Genomic DNA, 22,153 nt, shown 5'->3' on the forward strand with positions numbered 1-22,153 from the left:
TTGCATTTCCTGCATCTTTCTATCGCAAAAACCAGCACAACTGTCATATAGACTCTGAATCAAGCTGAAATTTGTTGTACTACTGATAGCCTGTGAGCCCAATAGACACCTATGGTAGGATCTACAAGTCTAGCCATATAAACACTGTGTGTTGAAAGTATACCTGCTAAAGTATGGGACATTTATCCCTCAACCTTGGTGTAGCATATTGCTATGATGTGTTTCGATCAAAAACCTTTGTCCCAAAGTTCCATACTTCGTCAACTACCAGGTCAGATGCCGGTTGACCAGGTACATGATTCTCACTTAGTACGACAAAATCAGCGTCAGCCCCAGCCTGCAGGGTTCCCTTGACATGGCCCAGCTTCAGGACTGCTGCAGGTCTAGAAGTCACGGCTTGTAGCGTAGCCGGTATGGAAGCACCTGTCCATTTGCGGAAGTTATTGATACATTGCAGCAGAGTCACGCAGCTACATTTATATGTGAGTATTCGTGCATGCGCGATCCATCGATATTTAAATTTAATACATACCTCCCTGCGATGATGTCGGTACCCTCCAGTGTCACCGAAATCCCCTTTTTAGTCAGACGCCTCGTCAGCCAGTCGATCGTCCCATCTTCATCTCCCAGCAGGAGTAAAGCATCAGTCACCAGTATAAGACCATCTGGATGCATCAGGTGTGCTAATCGAACACTGGCTGGGTGAACATGATGTCCATCCGCAATGATGCCGAAGTAAGGACGAGTGTTAGAAGTCCCCTCTCCTAGAATCTTTGCCTCGGTCTCGGGGTTGATATCCCCTGCTCCGCCGAGAATTCCCAGTGGACCCGGTCCGCGATGGTGAAGAGGATTCATCTGATTGTACAGGTGGGTGATCATCGTTGCGCCAACTTCGATGCCCGCACGCGCTTGTTTATAGTCGGCTGCCATATGGCCGATACACATCACGATACCCTTCTGGCTGAGCTCTGTGATTGTATCGAGAGCACCGGGTCTCTCTGGCGCCATTGTGATCATGCGGACATTGGAGGAGATTGAGCCATCGAACGAATAGCTCTCATCGAAAAGGTTATTCATTCCATATGTTTCGAACACGTGCGTTGGCTCACTAGTTTTTCCAGACGAGATGATAGCGTCAGGAAGATGAACTCCCATACGATTATGGGCAAAGAATGGACCCTCGCAGTGAGCACCAAGAGATTCGGCTCCATCAAAGGGGTCGCGAGATTTGGAAGGTCCTAATAAAGGCAAATTCTAAGGGACAAGTGTTAACTACCCCCTGTGAAACCTCATTAGGTAGTCCCCATTGTCACTCACTCGATGATATCGCTGCGGTAGCTGGCTTGTCATTGTCGGTAAGAAACTCGTCGTCCCCGTAGCGATGAGTTTCCGCCGCACATCACGGTATCTCTGCGTGTAGGACTTTCCCTCGACCTCTTCGGTAGCATCTTCTGAGAAATCGAAGCCATAGGCGCCGTTGATTTGCAGGTCGATGAATCCGGGGGACACGATGCGACCTTGAAGATCGATGCTCGTTGCAGCTGCAACTGATGAGGCGGGGTCGGGCAGAGGCGGGGGGATGAAGACTCCGGCGATGGAGTCAATCCACAGAGACTTGGAAACCAGCTGATCGCCGTCGACGAGGCGTGCATTTACAAGGTGGATGAGATGAGACATGGTATTGAGAGCAGGTTTACGGAGATGGTCAAATGCAATCAAGGGGAGGGACGAGCTTCTTAACATTGTACTGCACGGTCTCCCACGCCGAGGCCCGACGTAGCATCGACGATGACCAGTTTGATAAGGTGGAGCAAAGTGAAAACGAAGGTTATTTACACAAACGCTCTATGGGTACCATTATGCGCCGGAGCTAAAGAGAATCATAAGAGAAAAGACAAAACCGATTGAAGACGTAAACGCATCCATGCTAATGCAACTGCACGTAGTTGGCTGGAGAAGAAAGGCGTTAGCAATGATTACAGAGAATGGGAGTAGAGAAGAGAATAGCAAACACTTACCAGGGAATTGACCCTCCCGGCCATCGACCCGGCCGGTCCACCACTCGTTCTGGTTGTCGGTCCGATGAACAATCTCGATCACATCGCCGGCCGAAAATCCGAGGTCGCCGTGTGCTTGAGCCTCGTAGTCGTACAGCGCGGTCACCTTTTCGACCGGCTTGCTGAGGTGGGCGGGCTTCACCCTCGGGGGAGGAGGCGCCGGCTTGCTCTTGGCCGCCGAGGAGAAGCTTCCTGTTGGGCTGGGAGTGACACCAGAAGAGGAATAGGGAGGAGGAGGGTTCTCGTCGGCAGTCGATGTGGATCGCCCACGGCCCAGAGTGCTCTTGCTTTCGGCGGCCTTGAGCGAGCCGGCCTTGGAGCCCGAACGGCCAAGTCCCTTGGTCTTAAAGTGCACAATCATCAAGGCCTCGGCGCGCTCCTGCACGTCGCCCCGCTTCTGCTCAAATGCCTCTTCCACGTCGAGCTGGAGGTTAAAGTAGCCGATATTCATGGCTTGCATCTTCTCGTGTAGGGTGTAGAAGACGTTGAGTTGCATGTAGTAAAAGGACTGGAACAGCGGGCGGATGAACTCGGCCTCGAGGGTGAACAGTTTCGGCAGCTCCTCCTTCAGCAGGTCATTGTAGTAGTTAAATTCCTGAGTCGCTTGTTCGACCTCACTCTCCGCCTTGTAGAGCGCCTTTTCGTCCTTGATGTTCTTGTCCTTCTTCTCTTGCAGCTTCTTGAGTGAGGCATTGTGACGATCAAAGTCGAGCTTCTTATGGTCGCGTTTGACGGCCACCTTGCGGATCACCTTGATCACCTCCAGCAGCTGGTCCGCGGGGCTGATCACCCGGCTCTCGATCATCTCGAGTTCGGGGGCCAACGCTTCCTGCAGCTCCCGGACGATCGTCTCATAGTCCTCACAGGCCTGGATACCTTCGGGGTTACCTTCGAATTGGTAAGAATTGGGATCCGACGCCCGGCCGGAAATGGGCTTGTAGAGTTCGGCGATTGCTTTAGAGAATTCGATTTGGTGGCTTAGCATGCCTGTCGGACAATGCGGTCAGCCCGTCTGTGGGCGCGCTCTTGGAGGGTGAATTTTGGTGCGGCAATCCTGGCCCCCGAACACCAGACCTCACCAGGCCTTTGGGGGAATCCGGGATCGCCGGGATGAGCAGGACGTACCGTTGATAGCGTCAAAATACTTCTTGGATTCATCGTGCAGCTTCTTAGTCTCCTTCTCGAGCTCCTGGAAGCGGCGTTCGGCGTCGCTATACACGGCATCCTTGGAGTGCTCGCCGATGTTGAATTTGACCTTGAACTGCTGCGGCGCACGCACGATGCTCTTCTGGAAGCCCTTGAAACTCATGGCCACGGGGGATTGTGGACTGGGGAGATGCAGAGGGAGAAGACGCCAAGGGCGGGGGCTCGCTGGTCCTTCCGTTCCCAACTTTCGCTTCACCTATGACATAAGACTTGCTCACTGCGACGGTGTGGCTGTACCTCATCGGTTCCAAGGCCGCCTGAATGTGGCGCATGGCTGAGTTTGCTAGTGCTAGCGTATCAGGGAGCTACGATTGATCGTGACTACTATTTCCTGGTCACGGATCGGGCGACGGAGACAAGGCATCAGCGTTACGGCGTGCCCGGCTATCCCGGGCCAGCTGGGCCAGCTGGGCTAGCACTTCTACCTAGAGATCATACTAGCCCAAGAAAGACAGTGTTCCTCTATTAGTAGTATAGCTACTTATACTAACGTACGACCTACGATCAGCCACCACATGGAGACAGCCCTACCCGCAAAATGGCGGATCGACCGCGCGCAACTTGCAGGAGAAAGCGTGATCATTTGGGCGCGAACCTGTTCACCGTCCGCGAGTGGGGACGATCAACGCCGGATGCTGTAGGACTGCCTGAGGTCTGCTGGTTTTGGGTAGGTGGTAGGGATGGAGGGGCCGCCTGCTACGGAATTTTCAGGAGTCGTCCTCTTTGCCCCTGTGAATGTCACTTGGAATCTAGTCCGACAAAAAGTCTGCGTGTTTGTCCTTCATATACTTGCGATGCCTCGGAGAAACCCCCTCCGTCGCCCGATCGGGAAATTCCCGAGCTACCGGGAAATGCCACCGCCCGCGAGGATTATCCCCAGGACGCTTTCCTCCCTCTACCTGTATTCATCATCAACCATCATGTCTTCCGCCCCTGCTGCCTGGAGACACGCGTCTCGAGTCTGTCAAAGGCGTCTGCCTACCCGCGGCGCCTGGATTGCCCCCCGCCAGATCTTCGCCACTGTCCCCGGCGCTCGCTCTTATGTCACCAAGACCAAGGCCGGTCAAGCTCAGGTCAACGTCGATACCGCCATCAAGGAGGAGCAGAAATCTTTCATGAAACAGGCTGGCATCGCGCCCCAGAATGTCGACCTCCCCGGCGCTCCTACTTCGGGTGACGCCGCCATGAGCCCGTCCGCCGGCATCCTCAAGCAAGCGACCGTGATGGACCAAGGCACTCGTCCCATCTACCTCGATATGCAGGCTACCACCCCGCTGGACCCCCGTGTTCTCGACGCGATGCTCCCTTATCTCACCGGCATCTATGGAAACCCGCACTCGCGCACACACGCCTACGGATGGGAATCGGAGAAGGCCGTGGAGCAGGCCCGTGAGCATCTCGCCACGCTGATTGGAGCCGACCCCAAGGAGATCATCTTCACCAGCGGTGCCACGGAGAGTAACAACATGAGCTTGAAGGGTGTGGCCCGTTTCTTTGGACGTTCTGGCAAGAAGAAGCACATCATCACAACTCAGACTGAGCACAAGTGCGTGCTTGATAGCTGCCGCCACCTGCAGGACGAGGGCTTTGAGGTCACCTACCTGCCCGTGCAGAACAACGGTCTGATTCGCATGGAAGATCTCGAGGCCACGATTCGGCCGGAGACCGCCATTGTCAGTATCATGGCGGTTAACAACGAGATTGGTGTGATCCAGCCCTTGGAGGAGATTGGCCGCCTGTGCCGCTCCAAGAAGGTCTTCTTCCATACCGACGCTGCTCAGGCCGTCGGTAAGATCCCGCTCGATGTGAACAAGTTGAATATCGATTTGATGTCCATCTCGAGCCACAAGATCTACGGACCCAAGGGTATCGGTGCTTGCTACGTTCGCCGTCGTCCTCGTGTCCGCCTGGATCCCATCATCACCGGTGGTGGTCAGGAGAGAGGTCTGCGTAGCGGAACTCTCGCCCCGCATCTGATTGTCGGTTTTGGTGAAGCATGCCGACTGGCTTCGCAGGACATGGAGGTAAGATCTTTCTCATATCCCCCTCCCCTTTCTCCCCTTTTTTTCCAGCATCACCTTTCATGATTATGCACTGCATTTCGATTGGAAGAGGCCCTAGACGGTAGCTCCATCCCCTCGAGGGATGATGTCCGGGGCCGTTGACGCCAACGCAGGGGTAATGATTAGGGTTTCTCCTATTTTTCCATTTAAAATGATCGCAGATGGCTACGTGAGAGCAATGCTAATAAATTTATAGTACGACACTAAGCACATTGAGCGTCTCTCGAAGCGCCTGTCCGAGGGTCTCCTGGGCATGGAGCACACCACTTTGAACGGTGACCCCAAGGCCCACTACCCGGGTTGTGTCAACATCTCCTTCGCCTATATTGAGGGCGAGTCCCTCCTGATGGCCCTGAAGGACATTGCTCTTTCCTCAGGTAGTGCTTGTACCTCTGCTTCGCTGGAACCCAGCTACGTTCTGCGCGCGCTTGGCAGCAGCGATGAGAGCGCTCACAGCAGTATCCGTTTCGGTATTGGTCGATTTACCAGTGATGCGGAGATTGACTACGTCCTGAAGGCTGTCAAGGAGCGTGTGCAGTTCCTGCGCGAGCTGAGCCCACTTTGGGAGCTGGTGCAGGAAGGTATCGACCTGAACACAATCGAGTGGAGCCAACACTGATCTTTTTTTCCACGTTTAAATTTCCTGGCAATAATTCACTTTCGCTGGAGATAAACAGAAGTTCTCCTTCGGGCGGCGTTCAGTTTCTGGTGTAACAACAATCCGATGTACAGAATGCAAATACTCCCTTCATTAATTAGTACCATCAAAAACCGTTGATCATCCCCAGTATTGTTTTGCTGCTTTAGGATGGTTCAGTCTTTTACGTAGTAAGCGACATAAGAATCAATTCACGATGCGATGGATGCCTACCGGCGGCGTATGCATTGTATGAATATTTGGCCTTTTGTTGCCATTCATATGTGATGTCATGTCACAATTTCGATGTTGGATGGCCCACCCATATACCACTAAAGGACGAGATATATATGATGCACATGATGCCGTGAGTGTTATATGTGGTACAATATATCTCGACCTTGAATAACTTGATAAGATTTGGAGTATGTGCCCAGTAATAATTTTCAAGGACCACATCATGATCAAATTCAAAATTACCTCGAAAATATGAAGCGGCGACCAACAATATCTGGGACGACTGGCGCAAAACTGCTGAGCCGAGCGAGCCAAGACCGTTGCGGGGAAGCGGTGCGGAGGACCAGCGCGGCGACTCAACCCTTCCCTCTCAACATTCAGCCTCCCCACCATGGCGGTCCCCCAGCGGACGCTCACCTGGCTGTACTCGGTCCTAACAAAGGTGTGTACTCGATCGAATGGGATGGATTGGAGGCACAGGCGTCTGACTTTTCCAGGACCATTACGACCCGAAGCAGACCTACCACGATCCCAATCGTGCCTATCACGATGTTGTCAATGCGCTCGCCCAGTACCCTTCACTCTCGCCTCGTACCGATGTCTACAGTGAGTGCTGCAAGCCAATGCATCGCTTGATACCTCTCCTGACAACCTGTTTCCCACCCAGCTTACGAGAACGGGTTCTCGGCCTTGCTCCTCCACCTCGTGGGCACGTTACCTGTTGTCTTCCGCGGCTCAACCTACCGATTTCCAGTCGCGATCTGGATCCCAAACACCTATCCGCGAGAACCTCCAATAGTCTACGTAACGCCAACGCAGGAGATGACTGTGCGCGTTGGGCAACATGTTACGCTGGAGGGGCGGGTGTATCACCACTATCTGGCGCATTGGGCCGAGGCTTGGGATGTGAGTTGTCAATTTCCAAGGTGTCCTGCAAATTGCGGACGAAAGACTGACCATGTAACATCTTCAGAGGTCAACAATTTCCGATCTACTCTTGATCCTCCGAGAAGTGTTTGCTAAGGAACCCCCTGTCCGATACCGTCAACAATTGCCCCCGCAACCACAGGAGACACCAACACCACCGCCGCTACCGCCTCTGCCATCTGGAATGGGACAACCAACAACAGGGAATAAGCAGCAAAGCCCAGCTCCACCGGCGAATGCTCCTCCGCAGCTGCCGCCAAAGGTTGGAGCAGGGAACGAAGCTCATCACCCGCCAGCGCAACAGGTAGAACGATATCAATCTCCTCCAGCACTTCCTCCTCTTCCTCCAAAGCAGTATGATTACAGACAAGCTTCTCCGTCAGGATTACTCCCCATGGCTAGCTTGGCAAATAAAGCGCATCATATCGCCCCGCAACCCTCCATTTCACATGCCATGGCTCAACCAATTCCACCTCAATCGCCGCATGGCCCGGCAACATACAATACAAGTGGTAGCGGACCGGTGAGTCCAGGCGCTGGTTCTGCTTATCAGGGGACATTCCCTCAGACAGGACAATTCGGATCCCCAAAATCGGTCCAACAATCACCCTATCGCCCCCAGGTCCAGGCACCACAAGCGCAATATTTGGGATACCAACCCCGTCCGCCGCCACAGCAGCAACCACCAGTTGGGCCACCTTATCCCCAACATTCACCCCACCCACAAGGCTTCCAACAGCGACCACCCCCAGCAACGCCGGCGCCTAAGAAAGAAACTCCAGACCTTCTCACCTCGCCTTTTGAGCTCGAACTGCCATCCTTCACGCCAGCGGGTCCAGCACCCCCAATCCCGCCGAACCCTGAAAAGGATGCCTTGCTTCATGCCGTGTCCAAGACTCTTGCCGAGACTCTCCACGCTCATGCGGCGCAGTCTGATACCGCAGCCCAATCATTGGTCTCCCAATCGCGATCCCTACACGCCGCCATGGCCACACTGCAAGGCGAAGTGACAGCGCTGAATTCGCTCCATGCATCCCTCCAATCCAACACCGGCATCTTGCAACAATGCATTCACCGCGCCGACGCCACCATCGCTGATGCTCAAACTCGCTCCACGTCTGTGTCAGCCTCTGCGCCATCTACTTCAGCCGCAGCTGGATCCTCAGAGGGTCCATTGGGTCTACCTCCAATCGATGAGGTCTTGGTCGCTCCCACGGTGGTGGGCAAGCAACTTTACGATCTGGTCGCGGAGGAACAAGGGCTTCAGGCTGCTCTGTATGCGCTCCAGGCAGCTTTGGTTCGCGGTGTGATTGGCGTCGACTCCTGGTCGCGACACACGCGAGGTCTTGCTCGAGAAGCCTTCCTCAAGCGAGCGCTCATTCGCAAGATCGGACGTGGAATGGGACTGGAGGGGGCTTGATAGGAATGTGTGAAGTGACTTGACTTGTAGATACCCTCTTTTTCATTTCTGGCTTTTCATGTGGCATACAGCGTCCACAGACAGTTGATAGCTTGCGAGTGTGACACCGTACTCAAATGTGTGGCGTGGCGTCATGCCAAGACGCCTGGATTGTTTGGAGTCGATAGATCACAGATATATCTGTCGATCCGATGAGTCTGGCCCAATCTACAGTAGATCACTGCAAATATCAACGGTTGGCGCACGTGTTCCGAATTTTAAAAAATTGAGTTTAATGTATCCGTGCGATTAATTCTCTAGGTATACTCAAGTACCTTATTTGAATTGATAGTGGAAAATATGTTGAATTGAATCATCAAGGAGAGTGACTTGATTTTGACTGCTCCGCTTCCGCAAGTGCCATCTCGCTGTACAGCGCACCCACGAATAACGAACTGACGCCCAATAGATATACCAAGCAGGAATCATACGTACAACGAAGAGAAAAAGATGTAACAAAGATGAAAAGAATAAAATAACAAAGTGTGAATCCAGTACGCCCCTTTGGTCAAGGTACCATACTCGCTCATTTAACCTCATTCGCATCCGAAAAAGGACTTTGCACGCGTGGGGGCGGCGTGGTTGTCCGGTCGTTGAGGCTGGAGCTGTGGGCCTCGGTGCTGGCGTGGTCGTGGAATGGACCTGCACCCTTGGATGAATCCTCACGGGGAGAAGTGACATTCGCTCCATTGGAATGGGAGGCAGACGAAGGCCGCGTATCATCTTCCTCTTCTTCATCCGACGAGTTCCCGTCGAACGTGGAGGTTTGATGGTCGAATTGTTGGCTGCTGGTGCCCGAACCAGCCGTATTGGGCTTCTGTGATTGCTCATCCTTGGAGCTGGCATCTGTTGAGTTTTTACCGTCCTTCTTCTTGACCGACGCACCACGGACCATCACTGGTTTGGCGACAACCTGGCGAGCCACGATCGAACTGTTACCCTTCATAGCCTCCGCCTTGGCAAGCTGTGATTGCGTGATAGCGGGGACGGCGGGCGCATCTTTCGGGGTGATCATTACAGGAACAGGCTGAGCGGGTGCATTGTCGGCATCAGGGGAGGTGTTGTGCACACTGACGATGTTGGCGCGAGAGCGTGAGATCTGCTGTGCCGGGATGGCGCTGACGATAGCATCGTTGCGGTAGATGGTGGTTGCAACACTGCTCCGGAGGGTGGGGGACATGCTCTGGTGGCCGGTCGTGGTGGTCCAGGAGGAGTCTCGCAGGTCGCCGGGCATGAAGAAGTGCTGGTCGGGAGCAGCGCCGGGAAGCGGGGGAACTGGGGGAACAAGTGAAGCTGGGGTCTCGGGTGGGGATCGGTTGGTGACACCAGGGATGTAGGCGATTTGAATGACATTCGAGGCACGAGTGAGAACGGTGGATGCGATGGAGTTACCACCAGTGGACTTGCGTTCGGCGCGCTGAGCCGCAAATTCGTTGTTCTTTTCGTCGCCTTCCTGGTTTCGTCGCTTGCGGATGACGAACCACCAGATCAAGAAGAGCAGGAGAACGATGGCAGCCACGCCGCCAATGACACCACCCGCGATGGCACCGACATTCGGTCCGCTTGATGGGGGCGGGCCTGAACTTGAGCTGCCATCATCAATGCACTTGGTTTCTGAGCAGGAGTCGCAAGTCTGGGTCGTCATGGTACAGATCTGCCCGGACGGGCAGGATGGACAAGTCGGGGCAGGTCCGCATGATTTGCAACGCTTGAAAAGGGAACGGGATGGAGAGAAGCCCTCTGTTGGATTGCCGAAGAGAACATCATCAGCGACGGTGCCAGGCAGCTATGGCATGGATGGGATGAGAGATCTTACCGAGGAACGAGAAGGAGGAATCAACAGAGTCGAGCATGATGGCGGGAGAAGGGAATCGGATTGGCGAGGAGAGGGGGAAATATCAACAGGGCGACCGGTCAACGGTGCGAGCAAAGGAGCTGTGAGATGGGACGGAAGACAAAGGGAAAAGAGTGAGGGCTCAATCGGCGTCAAGTCGTGAGCGTCAACGCTGGGTCGTAAAGAAGTGGAAATCAACAAAGAACCGAAGAAAGGCGCGAGGAGAATAACGAGTGTGGGATCGGATCACGGGCAGTGAGCGATCATGGTTAGAGGATGGATGGCGGCGAGTCCGTCGAGATCGGATCGGATGGATGAAAGACGATGAAAAGAGGAGAGACTGGATCTCCTGGGAAATGAGGAGCACGGGGGGCCGAAGTCACGGGGCCTGAGCGTGTTCGTGCAACTACGGAGCACAGGACTAGGCAGGTGGGGGACGGTGGGCTTGGGGGACCTCAGTGAATGGGTTCAAGTGAATGGGATCGCAATGCGATCGAACGGCTGATCTATTAAATGTAGGGCTCGCGGTTTCAGCCCTTCTACCTTGCATGGAGCTGGGAAACTCGTTGAGTGCGGACTAGTATTCTGTGCTCGGAGGGAGGACAGGTACATCGGACTGCAGCGGGCAGACAACACGCGGTCCACACCGGCAGCCAATCAGGGGCGGGAGGTGCCTGGGCGCGCGGTCTGGACCTCGGATCAAGGTCGGGCCGGGAAATTACAGCTTAAGTAAGCGGGAGAGGCAGTGAAATGCTAACTACCTCTACAGCGTGAGGGAAGTTGAGAGGATGTATGATTGTAGAATGCGTGTAGTCAGAATAGAATAATAGGAGACTGAGGATACAGACCACTAGTCACATAGTGTCAAGTCAGCAGCAATACTAGTAGTCAATCTGTGTATCCACCAGGAATAGTGGCTGCTGGAACCGCGGACCAGCGCACAATGGATCAGAAACATGAGACATGGAGGTGAGACACCCGCCTCCAGCCACAGTCCTGCCCCAAATGAAGCCCAGCCTTACCTGCCGTGGCGAAAGAGAAGCCTCTGACTAAGCGAGCTTGGCACCGACTGAAATGAAGGACGGCGGCAGGTCAGCTGACCTCTGACCGCCGGTCGAAGTGGACAAAAGACCCTGATTCAGATCTTGTCCCTTGATGTGCGGTGCAGGCCGCCCTGTGGGACTCCGGGACTCGGAGCTACTCCCACAGAGTAAGCCTTTAAGGTATGGGACCCTCGGAGTTTTCTCTCGTCCCCCTCCCAGCCTGGCTCTGACATCCAGCCTATGTCAAACCATTGCCGCAGACGCAGAACTAGCTGAACGAGCCGAGATGGCCGATATTTCAACTTTCCCCCGTCGCCCAGCCAGGAAGCATGGAATGTGGAATGAAGCAGCGCAACAGTTGCAGGTTTCAGCGGTGGAGATTGCTGATTGGGTTCGGGCGGTAGCGTGAGGCCTAGCGGAGGTCCACTTGCCACGTCGAGTAAGCGGCATGGAGGATCTGGAGAAGCTGTGAAAAAAAATAGTCGGCCGATCAAGAGCCAAATTTAGCCAATTCAGGAGGGAGACGGTGTGCCAAACCAGCGAAACGGTGTAGCTGCCATCGCAGTTGAGCAGAATACCCCGTTGTTGTCGTGCTACGGTATTATGTACAGTGTTCAGGAGTGTGGCAATACGCAGGGTTGATCAAACCCCTCACAACTGATTGCCCCAACGTAACCGTCGAGTAGCGACGATCAATTCTTGAAGTTCTGCTCAGTGCCCATACCGCGATTGGACCAAGGGGGCTGGCCTCGGGAATGTGCATTATTATGATTCTGTCAGAGCAATCAGACGCCCGGCTTTGACCATGTCCATTGCAGCACAGGATGCGTCGCCCATGAAGCCGACTGGACTAAGCCGCTCGGGGCTAGAGATGTCTATTTTTGCGACTAAGCAATACGATCGCGCTCTAGTCTCACTTCGTATCCTCCTTTTTTTTTGTGGTGGTCCCTGGTCCCTTTTTCTTTCCTGCCTTCGGTCCTCCCTTTCCCCCCCCCCTTCTTGCAACCCTCCATCTTCCCCCCTCTCTGGTCACTTGGGGTGCGTTGTGCTCGCTTCCCCGGCCACCGTCCAATCCACCACGCCCTGGTGGCTTAATCTCGTCTGACCAGCGTCAGCCCTTGTTCCTCTCGTGATACCCCTCTTTCATCTGTTCGTCCGTCACCCATCCGCGCATCATGGCCTACCAAGGCTCTGGCGCGCACTCGCCTAGTTACGACGACACCCACCATCCCATGCAGGATGTCCCCAACTCGCAGGTACGGTCCGCTGCTCCCAACGTCAATCACCCCTAGACGGGGTCGGCCGACGACAAACCCCCTGGTCGTGCGAAGCTAACGCGCTCGCACAGTATGGCAATGACGACGATGTTGCGCGCGGCCTTCTGTCCCACCAGCAGCAGGGCCCCTTCGCGACTCCCTTTGATGACCCTCACTCGCGAGGAGTCTCCCCCGTGCGCCCCGCCTCTGGATACAGCCTGACCGAGACGTATGCGTCTGAAGCCGCGCCGACATACCACGACCCGTATTCCGCGGGCTCAACTTACTCGGGCCAGACCGATAGCCCAGCGGCGGCCTTTGGAGTCCCCGGCCGTGTCGCATCACCATACGCCCGGAGCGAGACCTCCTCCACCGAGGCCTGGCGCCAGCGACAAGCCCCCGGCGGTGGCAATGGAGGCGGCGGTGGTGGTCTGCGCCGATATGCCACCCGTAAGGTCAAGTTGGTGCAGGGCTCGGTCTTGAGTGTGGACTATCCCGTGCCCAGTGCAATTCAGAATGCGATCCAGGCCAAGTACCGAAATGATCTGGAAGGCGGTAGCGAGGAATTCACTCATATGCGATGTAAGTCATCCGTAGCCATCTGCGCGGTATACAAGATCGATCCACTGACATCCTTCAGACACGGCCGCCACCTGCGACCCCAACGAGTTCACTCTACATAACGGTTACAATCTGCGGCCTGCGATGTACAACCGTCACACGGAATTACTGATCGCGATTACTTACTACAACGAGGATAAAACCTTGACGGCTCGCACTCTACACGGTGTGATGCAAAACATCCGCGATATTGTCAACCTGAAGAAATCCGAATTCTGGAACAAAGGTGGTCCGGCTTGGCAAAAAATCGTTGTTGCCCTGGTCTTCGACGGTATCGATCCCTGTGACAAGGACACCTTGGATGTCCTGGCCACAATTGGTATTTACCAGGACGGTGTTATGAAGCGTGATGTTGATGGCAAGGAGACAGTGGCTCATATTGTATGTGGAACTGATATGCTATGACATGAAATGGCAAACTAACATAAGAATCACAGTTCGAATATACCACCCAACTCTCTGTGACACCCAATCAACAGCTCATTCGCCCAACTGATGATGGACCAAGCACACTACCCCCTGTGCAGATGATGTTCTGCCTGAAGCAGAAGAACAGCAAAAAGATCAACTCCCACCGCTGGCTGTTCAATGCATTCGGCCGTATTCTGAACCCCGAGGTTTGCATTTTGCTTGATGCTGGAACCAAGCCTGGCCACAAATCGCTTTTGGCTCTTTGGGAAGCCTTTTACAACGATAAGGATCTGGGTGGTGCATGTGGTGAAATCCACGCCATGTTGGGTAAAGGCTGGCGCAACCTGATCAACCCGCTGGTGGCAGCTCAGAACTTCGAGTACAAGATCAGTAACATCTTGGATAAGCCACTGGAGAGTTCATTTGGTTATGTGTCTGTCTTGCCTGGTGCGTTCTCTGCCTACCGCTTCCGTGCCATCATGGGACGCCCGCTGGAGCAATATTTCCACGGTGACCATACTCTGTCGAAGCAACTGGGTAAGAAGGGTATCGAGGGTATGAACATTTTCAAGAAGAACATGTTCTTGGCCGAAGATCGAATTCTTTGCTTCGAACTTGTCGCCAAGGCCGGCTCAAAATGGCATCTGTCGTACGTGAAAGCCTCCAAGGGTGAAACTGACGTGCCTGAGGGTGCTGCCGAGTTCATTTCGCAGCGTCGTCGTTGGCTGAACGGTTCCTTTGCGGCTGGTATCTATTCCCTGATGCATTTCGGCCGCATGTACAAGAGTGGCCACAACCTTGTTCGCATGTTCTTCTTGCATATTCAGATGTTGTACAACATCTTCCAGACCTTCCTCTCTTGGTTCTCGCTAGCCTCCTACTGGCTGACCACCACAGTCATTATCGACCTGGTCGGTACTCCCAGTCCAAGTAACAAGAACACAGCTTTCCCTTTCGGCAAATCTGCAACCCCCATTGTGAACACCATCATCAAGTATGTTTACCTGGGATTCTTGCTGCTCCAGTTCATCCTGGCCCTGGGCAATCGGCCCAAGGGCTCCAAGTTCTCATATCTGGCTTCCTTTGTCGCATTCGGTATCATCCAGCTCTATATTGTGGTTGATTCCCTGTACCTGGTGATCCGCGCTTTCAGCGGCGGCGCCCCTATGGACTTTACCACTGACCAAGGCCTGGGTGCTTTCCTCAAATCATTCTTCGGCTCGTCGGGTGCTGGTATCATTATCATTGCCCTGGCAGCCACCTTCGGTCTTTACTTCGTCGCTTCCTTCATGTACGCCGATCCGTGGCACATGTTCACGTCCTTCCCGCAGTACATCGTGCTCCAGTCATCTTACATCAACATCCTCAACGTCTATGCCTTCAGTAATTGGCACGATGTATCTTGGGGAACCAAGGGATCCGACAAGGCCGACGCCCTGCCTTCGGCCAAGACAACAAAGGATGAAGGCAGCAAGGACGCAGTCATCGAGGAAATCGACAAACCGCAGGCGGATATCGATAGTCAATTTGAGGCCACCGTGAAGCGCGCTCTGACCCCCTACGTCGCCCCGGTGGAGAACGATGAGAAGTCTCTCGAAGACTCCTACAAGAGCTTCCGCACTCGTCTCGTCACTTTCTGGATTTTCAGCAATGCTTTCATGGCTGTCTGCATCACCAGCGAGTCTGTCGATAAGTTTGGTTTCACGGTATGTTTCATCCGCCTCTGGTTCCTTCCTGAGTGATTCACTAACAAGAATTAGAACACTGCCACGACCCGTACCGCTCGTTTCTTCCAGGCTCTTCTGTGGTCCAACGCTGTGATGGCTCTGTTCCGCTTCATCGGATGCTGTTGGTTCCTGGGCCGCACCGGTATCAAGTGCTGCTTTGCCCGCCGGTAGACAGTCTTATGTCGTTCAAAGGAACTTGCATGCAGGCCTTGATTTTCCCTCATGAAACACCTTCTTGGCACATGTTTTTGCTTCTCTTCTTCTTTCTTTTTCCCTTTCTTTCGCCGTCGTCCTTTGTAACCCTTTCTTTTTCTTGCGATCTGTATTCTACACCCAAGATGCCCAAAGCTGTTCTTTTATCTTTTTCTGTCATGTCAGTATGTACTCGCGCGGCACAGCGTTGAACCCACGCAACCTGGTTACCGTCTTTTGTCGGGATAGCAATGCAAAGGGATGCATTCGAGGCGCAATAAATTTTCGTCGGATTGGAAAGTCTGCAGTTTAGTGCTCCCTACACTGTAAATCATCGTCATCTCGTAATATCTCGTAGTCACGCAAAATGTAGATGCCCTTATCTTGCCGTACGTCATGGCGGAAGGCGGCGAGGCCTCCCTCGCGATGGAGGCACCCGCGCCCAAAGTTGCCGGACCCCGCAAGACTTCTTCTGCCGCGCCCCTTCAACCTCCCTTCCTCCCCTCCTCCCCTCACCAAATTCAAACCCTTTCAACATTGGCTCCGGCCACCTTGCGATCTTGCCAAAGCCACTCTCTTATCACACTTCCGACCTCTCCGGCGTGCTGGCACCCACTTTTACCAATCACGCTCTAGCTCTACCACCAGGCGGGGTGGTGATTCCCAGCTCACCAAGATGTTGAAAATCTGGTCGATGGTAGGTTCCCACCCTGTTTTTCGCGCCATCTGAACTGCTGCTCACTCATCTTAAAGAAGCAACAGCAGCAGCAGGCTGAAAATGCCGAGGGTGCTGCTGGAAAGAAGAAAAAGAAGGTTACGGCTGCACAGCTGCGGGTGCAAAGAGGTGCGTTCTCTCCGATTCTACCCTTACTGGTGTGCTGGACACCTAAAGCGCATCCTTTTCGGGCGGCTGTTTTAACGATGAATTGCTTTCAACAGACCTGCAAGAACTCACTCTCGGCAACACAATGAAAATGTCGTTCCCGAACCCCGACGATATCCTCAACTTTACTCTGACCATCGAACCGGACGAGGGCATGTACAAGGATGGCGTCTTTCACTTCAACTTCACAGTCAATCAAAACTTCCCTCACGACCCGCCAAAAGTCAAGTGTACCCAAAAGATTTACCACCCGAATATCGACCTTGAGGGCAATGTGTGCTTGAACATCCTGCGCGAGGATTGGAAGCCGGTGCTGAACTTGAACGCAGTTATCGTGGGAATGCAGGTTCGTGCCAACATCCTTCCATATGAGACGCCCCCGGAGTCGCGGCTTAGCAATACTAACCTGGAATGTCACCGAAGTTCCTCTTTCTTGAGCCCAACGCATCCGATCCTCTGAACAAGGATGCCGCAGAAGATCTCCGACTGAACCGGGACGGGTTTAAACGTAACGTGCGTTCCTCCATGGCCGGCGGATCCGTACGTGGTGTCTCTTTCGAGCGGGTACTACCATAGATTGGATACCCCGAGGCTTCTCTTCATCATGCTCATTCGGTTGACTCATATGCCTTCTTCCTGTGAAAGCAGAATTGCCGGATGGCGCGAACGAGGGCAACGAGATTACGACCTACGACTCTGCACGGGATAAGACCACATGAGAATCCAATGCCAGGCGGGCGGGAGTTTTTTACATATGCCGGCGTAACTAGCGTTTAAATGGAACAATTCAATAGATCAGGCTGATCCAGATACTGCCGAACGGCGCGCGGGTGTGAGGGCCGCACTGTAGTCCGATTGTGGTTGACTTTTCAAACCCGGTAAATGGATCACCGACGTCTACACATTAAAAAATGGCAAGGGTACCTTGGGTAAAGAAAGCAAATGATTTAAAACATATGCTTCGCAAGCGTATATGTACAATCGATTGTCCACATGCCACTCACACCCGGACACGGCCCGCCGGCACAACCTGGCGCAAGACGATACTACTGAGAACGAGATGCGATCATTCAACAGGTTGTATTTTCCCCTAACAAAGATGCTTGACATAGAGAAGATATGCCGACGGGCGAATTGGACACGATCGGGTCAAGGCGCAGCGACTAGCGGCGACCGATTTAGTCGCGCTGAGCGGCGCGCTCCTGCTCAAGGCGAGCATAGTAGGTGTCGCGCTCACGGACGCGGGGAAGGTGGAAGCCTAAAAAACAGTAAATCCCATTAGCATAACTGCGAAGGAGCATGTAGAGCAGATAAGAAGAGAAGGTTCTATCACTTACCGTACCACCAGAGGTAGCCGAAGGTGGTACCGAAACCTAATTCCAGCAGTTCTTGGTCAGTATATCTATTCCTCCAATTTTGAGTCTTCGATATCTTTCATGTCCATCACCACCTCACAAAGTCCAGTACGATCGCGTAGAACCCGGGAGAATCCCGCTCATCCGTCGATCATGCCACTCGACACTCCAGGTGCAGTCACGTACCGAAAGCGGTGCTCAGGTCCAGAACCAGACCACGGCGGAGCATCTGCAAGATCAAAAGAGCTGTTAGTAAACTGTTTCGAGGGATTTGCGACGGTCCGGCCAACCAGCTCGGGGCAAGTCGGCTGCCATTCGAAGGGGGACATACGCCGGTGATGGGGGGAATAGCGGCAGGCATTGTATCGGAAAGACAGTGTCAATCGACAGTCGACGGGACACTCAATCGGAAGACGGACAGATGAAACCTGCCTCGGGTGGTGTGGGGGTGGAAAGCGGAGGGGAAAGAGAGGAGAGTGTGAAATCGCGGGAAGTCGAGGTTGAAGCTTTCGGGGCGGACTAAGCGAGTGTCCGGATTGGTCAAGAGCCGCAGTACAGTAATTCACTACGAGAGAACACATCCAATGCGAAATGCAGAGATCAGACCTGCCTTTATTCACTAGTCTAATACCACAAACTCCCCGAGGTCCGATTGGAATATTTCGAATGCTCCCATCTCACATCTTTCCCTTCTTTCCACGAGCACGCAGTGCCCGTGACATGTATGCCTCAGGTGTCAATATACTCACGTGACTGAATCACCCCATCAACAAGCTCCGTCGCATTCAGCCCAGCTTCAGCATCCTCCGGCCATGACATCGTCGGCTCTTCCCATGAAGCGCAGCTCCTCCGCTTTGGAAGCGGCCGAGAACAAGCGACCGAAGCATCACTACTACCATCACCATCGCCTGCATGAACCTATCACCCTTCCGTCAGGGACTGAGCCTGCGCTGCAAGATGACAGCAACATCGACCAGCTTATGAACCGTTCACTCGGGCAGCTTCTTCGCGATGCGGGATACGAGCTCGCAGACCCGGCCGCGCTGGCAAGCCTGCGCAGCTCAGCTGAGGAGTGTATGTGCTATCTGCTGATTCCAGCTGTAACCGTCCTTTCCCTATAAGAAAGATTTGACTAATTCGATGCCCGCGTGGGGTTTCCAGACTTATCGCGACTTTCGTCGTATGTCCGCCAGTCGATGCTATCGGCTCGTCGCATTCAACCAATCCCGCACGATTTCGAACATGCGCTCAAGCGCGGTCGTGTTTCCACCGGTGACCTCGAACCATACATTAAACCGTCGCGATTGAGCTCTTCTATGCCCACACTCCTCCCGTCACCACCACCCGAAGATGAAGTCTCCCGCAAACTTCCATTCTTGAACGCTTTGAGAGTGGAAGAGAGCGAGTCGAATCGATCCTACGTCCCAAAACACTTCCCCGACTTTCCGAGCAAGCATACCTACTCTACCACTGCAGTCTTCACCGAGAGAGACAGTGATCCGCGCAAGATCCGAGAACGCGCTGCCGAGGACGGACGGCATGGCGAAGAGGCTCTCCGCAACTTGGCGAGCGCTGCATTCCGCGATAACTCGACTAGCTCGAGTGGCAGGGATAAGAGGCTTTGGGGTCGACGAGCGGAAAGCATGGAGACAATGTTTGATAAAACGGTCAAGAGTCTGGCAAAAAAGCTGCAAAAGGATGCGCTGGGTAACTCGACGGCTGGCATTGCTATGGGTTCTGATATGGAAATCGACTCGGGGATCCCAGCCGACGCTGATGGGAAGGGACGGTTCAAAGCACCAGGGAACCTTGAGCTGGGACCTACTGTCAACTGCGAGCGGGACTTATGGCGTCGGACAACATCAGCAAATGCTCGAGAGGCAGAGGACAAGACATCCAAGTCGGCGGGGACCGCTGAGCCCGTGGATGGTGTGATGGCCACGTGAGATACCTCGGATGGTCTGTAAAATATTGGCGTTGTTTTCATATGGGTTTTCCTTTTTCTGAGCGGGCGCTCGGTTACTTTTTTCGGAGTTGTTCTTGAGGAGATACCCCATGGCAATCTGCATGACAATATAACTGAATTTAAATGCTCCTATCTATTGTAAAACCGTGTGATCCCTGAACTCCAACCAATGCGATATGCTATGTGCAGAGACCTTGTCATGATTTTGCAGCAGACAATGTCTGCTTCTTTGCCTCTTCGGCCTGCCTGAGAGGCTCCCAGGATGTAGTTTCCACCGTCAATCCGGCGGCGCAGCTGTTCCATGCGTCAGCCAACTGGCTCCGCAAATTTCCCTGCCGCAACGAAGCCACTCACCGTCGGAATAGTCGAACCACTGGCTTGCACACAATGACCCCCGGTTGTGGAATTTCCTCCTGCGGCGGATTGCAGGAGTACTGGAGCATCTCGAGGAGCTGGCACTCTTTCAGGTTGACGTCGGGACCTTTGCGGCGTTTGTCCTGGAAGTTGCGCTGAATGGTGTTGACATGGTCGGGTAATGTTTCCGCCGAGAAACAGGGGACGAGAGGCGCCATTGCCGAAGCCTAAAGGGAGGAGTGGACGGGCGTCGGTGGAAAGGAAGGTCGTTGTGGAGATAATGCTAAGGTGGAAGGTGAAGTCGCCGTCCAGCGGCGCCAAAAGCTCCGACGCCGCCTTTCCCGAACTACCTTAGGCTGCGCGGACTGCCCTCCGCTCTCCCGCGCTTTACATTGCATCGCCTTGTCACCACGCAGGTACCCCGGTATTGCATGAATTCACTTTCAACGGGGCATGTATTTTCCATGACGTCCGCCTCTGTCCGTCATGGCTGCCAGCTTGGGCACCTCCTCGCTGGCTGAGGTACACCTCGAGGGCTTGGATCAGGTAACCTCTTCCCATGCCACTTTTGTGACGCAGCCCGACTTATTTTCCTGTAGGTTCTGCATGATCTGGCAAATGGATACCAATCCAGCGTAGACTACGAGTCCGGGCCATTGGGAGTTCCTGCCCTCGACGCTCTTCTCGAAGTTTTCATGCTCAGGGCGATGAAATCCAATGAACCTGCAAGTCGATTTCTGCAGTCCCCGGCTCAGCGAGAACAGAACTGTCTAGATGATGAAGAAATGCTTTTTCGGAGGGGTGACCCGGACAGCGAGGCTGTCATGCCCGTCGAACCAGACTCAATCCAAAGGGAAGCTGCATTCCCTTCAAATGTATTCTTTCCTGACTCCGTGCGCCGCAGGAAAAGCACCTACCCAGTTGTGGAGATTTCAAGTAGCCTGTCTGCCGCAGGCAAATCACAAATGCTCTATTTCCTGACGGCACGAATGGTGCTGCCGCGGTTCTACCAAAATATTCTCATTGGAGGACAGGAAGCCACGGTTGTCTGGATCGATGCCGACGATCGTTTCGATGCCAATCGCTTACTTGCCGTGGCCCGTAACATCGTACAACGCGCGAGGCAGACACTTGATCCGGATGCATTGAATGAGGATGCCGGTGGCCCTTCTGACGAGGATGTCGAAGCTGTACTGACCTCTGCATTGCACCATGTCCATGTCTTTCGTCCACAATCTTCTTCGTCGGTCCTGGCCACTCTACAAAACCTGGACTCCTATCTCTACGATTTGTCTCGACACAGCTCCGCTTCTCGTTCACTGCAAATGGTTGCAATTGACAGCGCCACCGCATTCTATTGGCAAGATCGACTACGTGACGAGACAGCCCGCACCGAGGAAATCGGTCGTTCCCGCGCAGAGGTGGACCGGGAACGCGAGAAGAAGCAAAGCTTCTACCTCTCTGATGTATACGCGGAAATGGTTTCGGAGCTGAAGCGATTGCAAGGCCGATTCAGATGTGCGGTCGTGTACACTACCACAGTCGCCGGTGGCCGTCCAGCCAACTCCAGCAGCAGTTCGGAGCCCGGCGGGCGTTATTGTCGGGCGCCAGCACTCAAACCCGCGCTTCCAGCACCTTGGGGTACCTTTCCGATTTTGCGTTTAGTTGTTCACCGAGATGCAGTCCGTTCGTTCCCACCGGCTTCCAGCACGCAAGATGTGAAACGGGATGCGCCAACGAGGCAGAGCATCATCAATCAGGGCAAGTTCTCGGCCTGGGTCAATTCCTGGGATCGCGAGGAGTGGCCTCGTCGCGTGGCAGATGGAGTTGACTGGTATAATGGGGGCAGCTTTCCTTTTTACGTGCGCGAGTCTGGCATCGAGATACCCCCTCCAGATAGATGATCACCAATGTACGAACATCAA

General features: G+C 53.9%; 11 protein-coding genes across 11 annotated transcripts; 6 read left to right on the forward strand and 5 right to left on the reverse strand.

Annotated features, from left to right (window-relative positions):
* Nucleotides 1-211: 211 nt before the first annotated feature.
* On the reverse strand, nt 212-1,677 carry N7532_002116 (carbohydrate esterase family 9 protein; the record flags this gene model as incomplete). The annotated part of the gene is made up of 3 exons (XM_056614610.1): nt 212-470; nt 533-1,254; nt 1,318-1,677. 3 exons carry the CDS (start codon nt 1,675-1,677, stop codon nt 212-214), a joined length of 1,341 nt encoding a protein of 446 aa, XP_056479651.1.
* A 250-nt stretch (nt 1,678-1,927) lies between these two features.
* Nucleotides 1,928-3,366, reverse strand: N7532_002117 (amphiphysin; the record flags this gene model as incomplete). The annotated part of the gene is made up of 3 exons (XM_056614611.1): nt 1,928-1,950; nt 2,019-3,044; nt 3,183-3,366. The coding sequence occupies 3 exons, from the start codon at nt 3,364-3,366 to the stop codon at nt 1,928-1,930; spliced, it is 1,233 nt and encodes a 410-aa protein (XP_056479652.1).
* Nucleotides 3,367-4,183: 817 nt separating this feature from the next.
* Nucleotides 4,184-5,945, forward strand: N7532_002118 (IscS subfamily cysteine desulfurase; the record flags this gene model as incomplete). Its single annotated transcript, XM_056614612.1, has 2 exons — nt 4,184-5,287; nt 5,523-5,945. The coding sequence occupies 2 exons, from the start codon at nt 4,184-4,186 to the stop codon at nt 5,943-5,945; spliced, it is 1,527 nt and encodes a 508-aa protein (XP_056479653.1).
* Nucleotides 5,946-6,591: 646 nt separating this feature from the next.
* Nucleotides 6,592-8,547, forward strand: N7532_002119 (uncharacterized protein; the record flags this gene model as incomplete). Its single annotated transcript, XM_056614613.1, has 4 exons — nt 6,592-6,642; nt 6,698-6,806; nt 6,868-7,106; nt 7,174-8,547. The coding sequence occupies 4 exons, from the start codon at nt 6,592-6,594 to the stop codon at nt 8,545-8,547; spliced, it is 1,773 nt and encodes a 590-aa protein (XP_056479654.1).
* A 565-nt stretch (nt 8,548-9,112) lies between these two features.
* On the reverse strand, nt 9,113-10,231 carry N7532_002120 (uncharacterized protein; the record flags this gene model as incomplete). The annotated part of the gene is made up of 1 exon (XM_056614614.1): nt 9,113-10,231. One exon carries the CDS (start codon nt 10,229-10,231, stop codon nt 9,113-9,115), a length of 1,119 nt encoding a protein of 372 aa, XP_056479655.1.
* Nucleotides 10,232-12,638: 2,407 nt separating this feature from the next.
* Nucleotides 12,639-15,493, forward strand: chsG (chitin synthase class III; the record flags this gene model as incomplete). The annotated part of the gene is made up of 4 exons (XM_056614615.1): nt 12,639-12,719; nt 12,812-13,301; nt 13,360-13,721; nt 13,778-15,493. 4 exons carry the CDS (start codon nt 12,639-12,641, stop codon nt 15,491-15,493), a joined length of 2,649 nt encoding a protein of 882 aa, XP_056479656.1.
* Nucleotides 15,494-16,638: 1,145 nt separating this feature from the next.
* Nucleotides 16,639-17,013, forward strand: N7532_002122 (NEDD8-conjugating protein UBC12; the record flags this gene model as incomplete). The annotated part of the gene is made up of 1 exon (XM_056614616.1): nt 16,639-17,013. The coding sequence occupies one exon, from the start codon at nt 16,639-16,641 to the stop codon at nt 17,011-17,013; it is 375 nt and encodes a 124-aa protein (XP_056479657.1).
* Nucleotides 17,014-17,731: 718 nt separating this feature from the next.
* On the reverse strand, nt 17,732-18,269 carry N7532_002123 (cytochrome c oxidase subunit VIIa; the record flags this gene model as incomplete). Its single annotated transcript, XM_056614617.1, has 4 exons — nt 17,732-17,811; nt 17,891-17,926; nt 18,095-18,137; nt 18,240-18,269. 4 exons carry the CDS (start codon nt 18,267-18,269, stop codon nt 17,732-17,734), a joined length of 189 nt encoding a protein of 62 aa, XP_056479658.1.
* A 451-nt stretch (nt 18,270-18,720) lies between these two features.
* Nucleotides 18,721-19,854, forward strand: N7532_002124 (TBP-associated factor 8 family protein; the record flags this gene model as incomplete). The annotated part of the gene is made up of 2 exons (XM_056614618.1): nt 18,721-18,982; nt 19,070-19,854. 2 exons carry the CDS (start codon nt 18,721-18,723, stop codon nt 19,852-19,854), a joined length of 1,047 nt encoding a protein of 348 aa, XP_056479659.1.
* A 217-nt stretch (nt 19,855-20,071) lies between these two features.
* On the reverse strand, nt 20,072-20,446 carry N7532_002125 (uncharacterized protein; the record flags this gene model as incomplete). The annotated part of the gene is made up of 2 exons (XM_056614619.1): nt 20,072-20,168; nt 20,229-20,446. The coding sequence occupies 2 exons, from the start codon at nt 20,444-20,446 to the stop codon at nt 20,072-20,074; spliced, it is 315 nt and encodes a 104-aa protein (XP_056479660.1).
* Nucleotides 20,447-20,714: 268 nt separating this feature from the next.
* Nucleotides 20,715-22,132, forward strand: N7532_002126 (putative Rad51 family DNA repair protein; the record flags this gene model as incomplete). Its single annotated transcript, XM_056614620.1, has 2 exons — nt 20,715-20,774; nt 20,828-22,132. The coding sequence occupies 2 exons, from the start codon at nt 20,715-20,717 to the stop codon at nt 22,130-22,132; spliced, it is 1,365 nt and encodes a 454-aa protein (XP_056479661.1).
* Nucleotides 22,133-22,153: the final 21 nt, after the last annotated feature.

The sequence above is a fragment of the Penicillium argentinense genome (assembly GCF_028826775.1).
Source record: "Penicillium argentinense strain IBT 30761 chromosome Unknown utg000002l_segment0_segment0, whole genome shotgun sequence".
NCBI classification, from domain to species: domain Eukaryota; kingdom Fungi; phylum Ascomycota; class Eurotiomycetes; order Eurotiales; family Aspergillaceae; genus Penicillium; species Penicillium argentinense.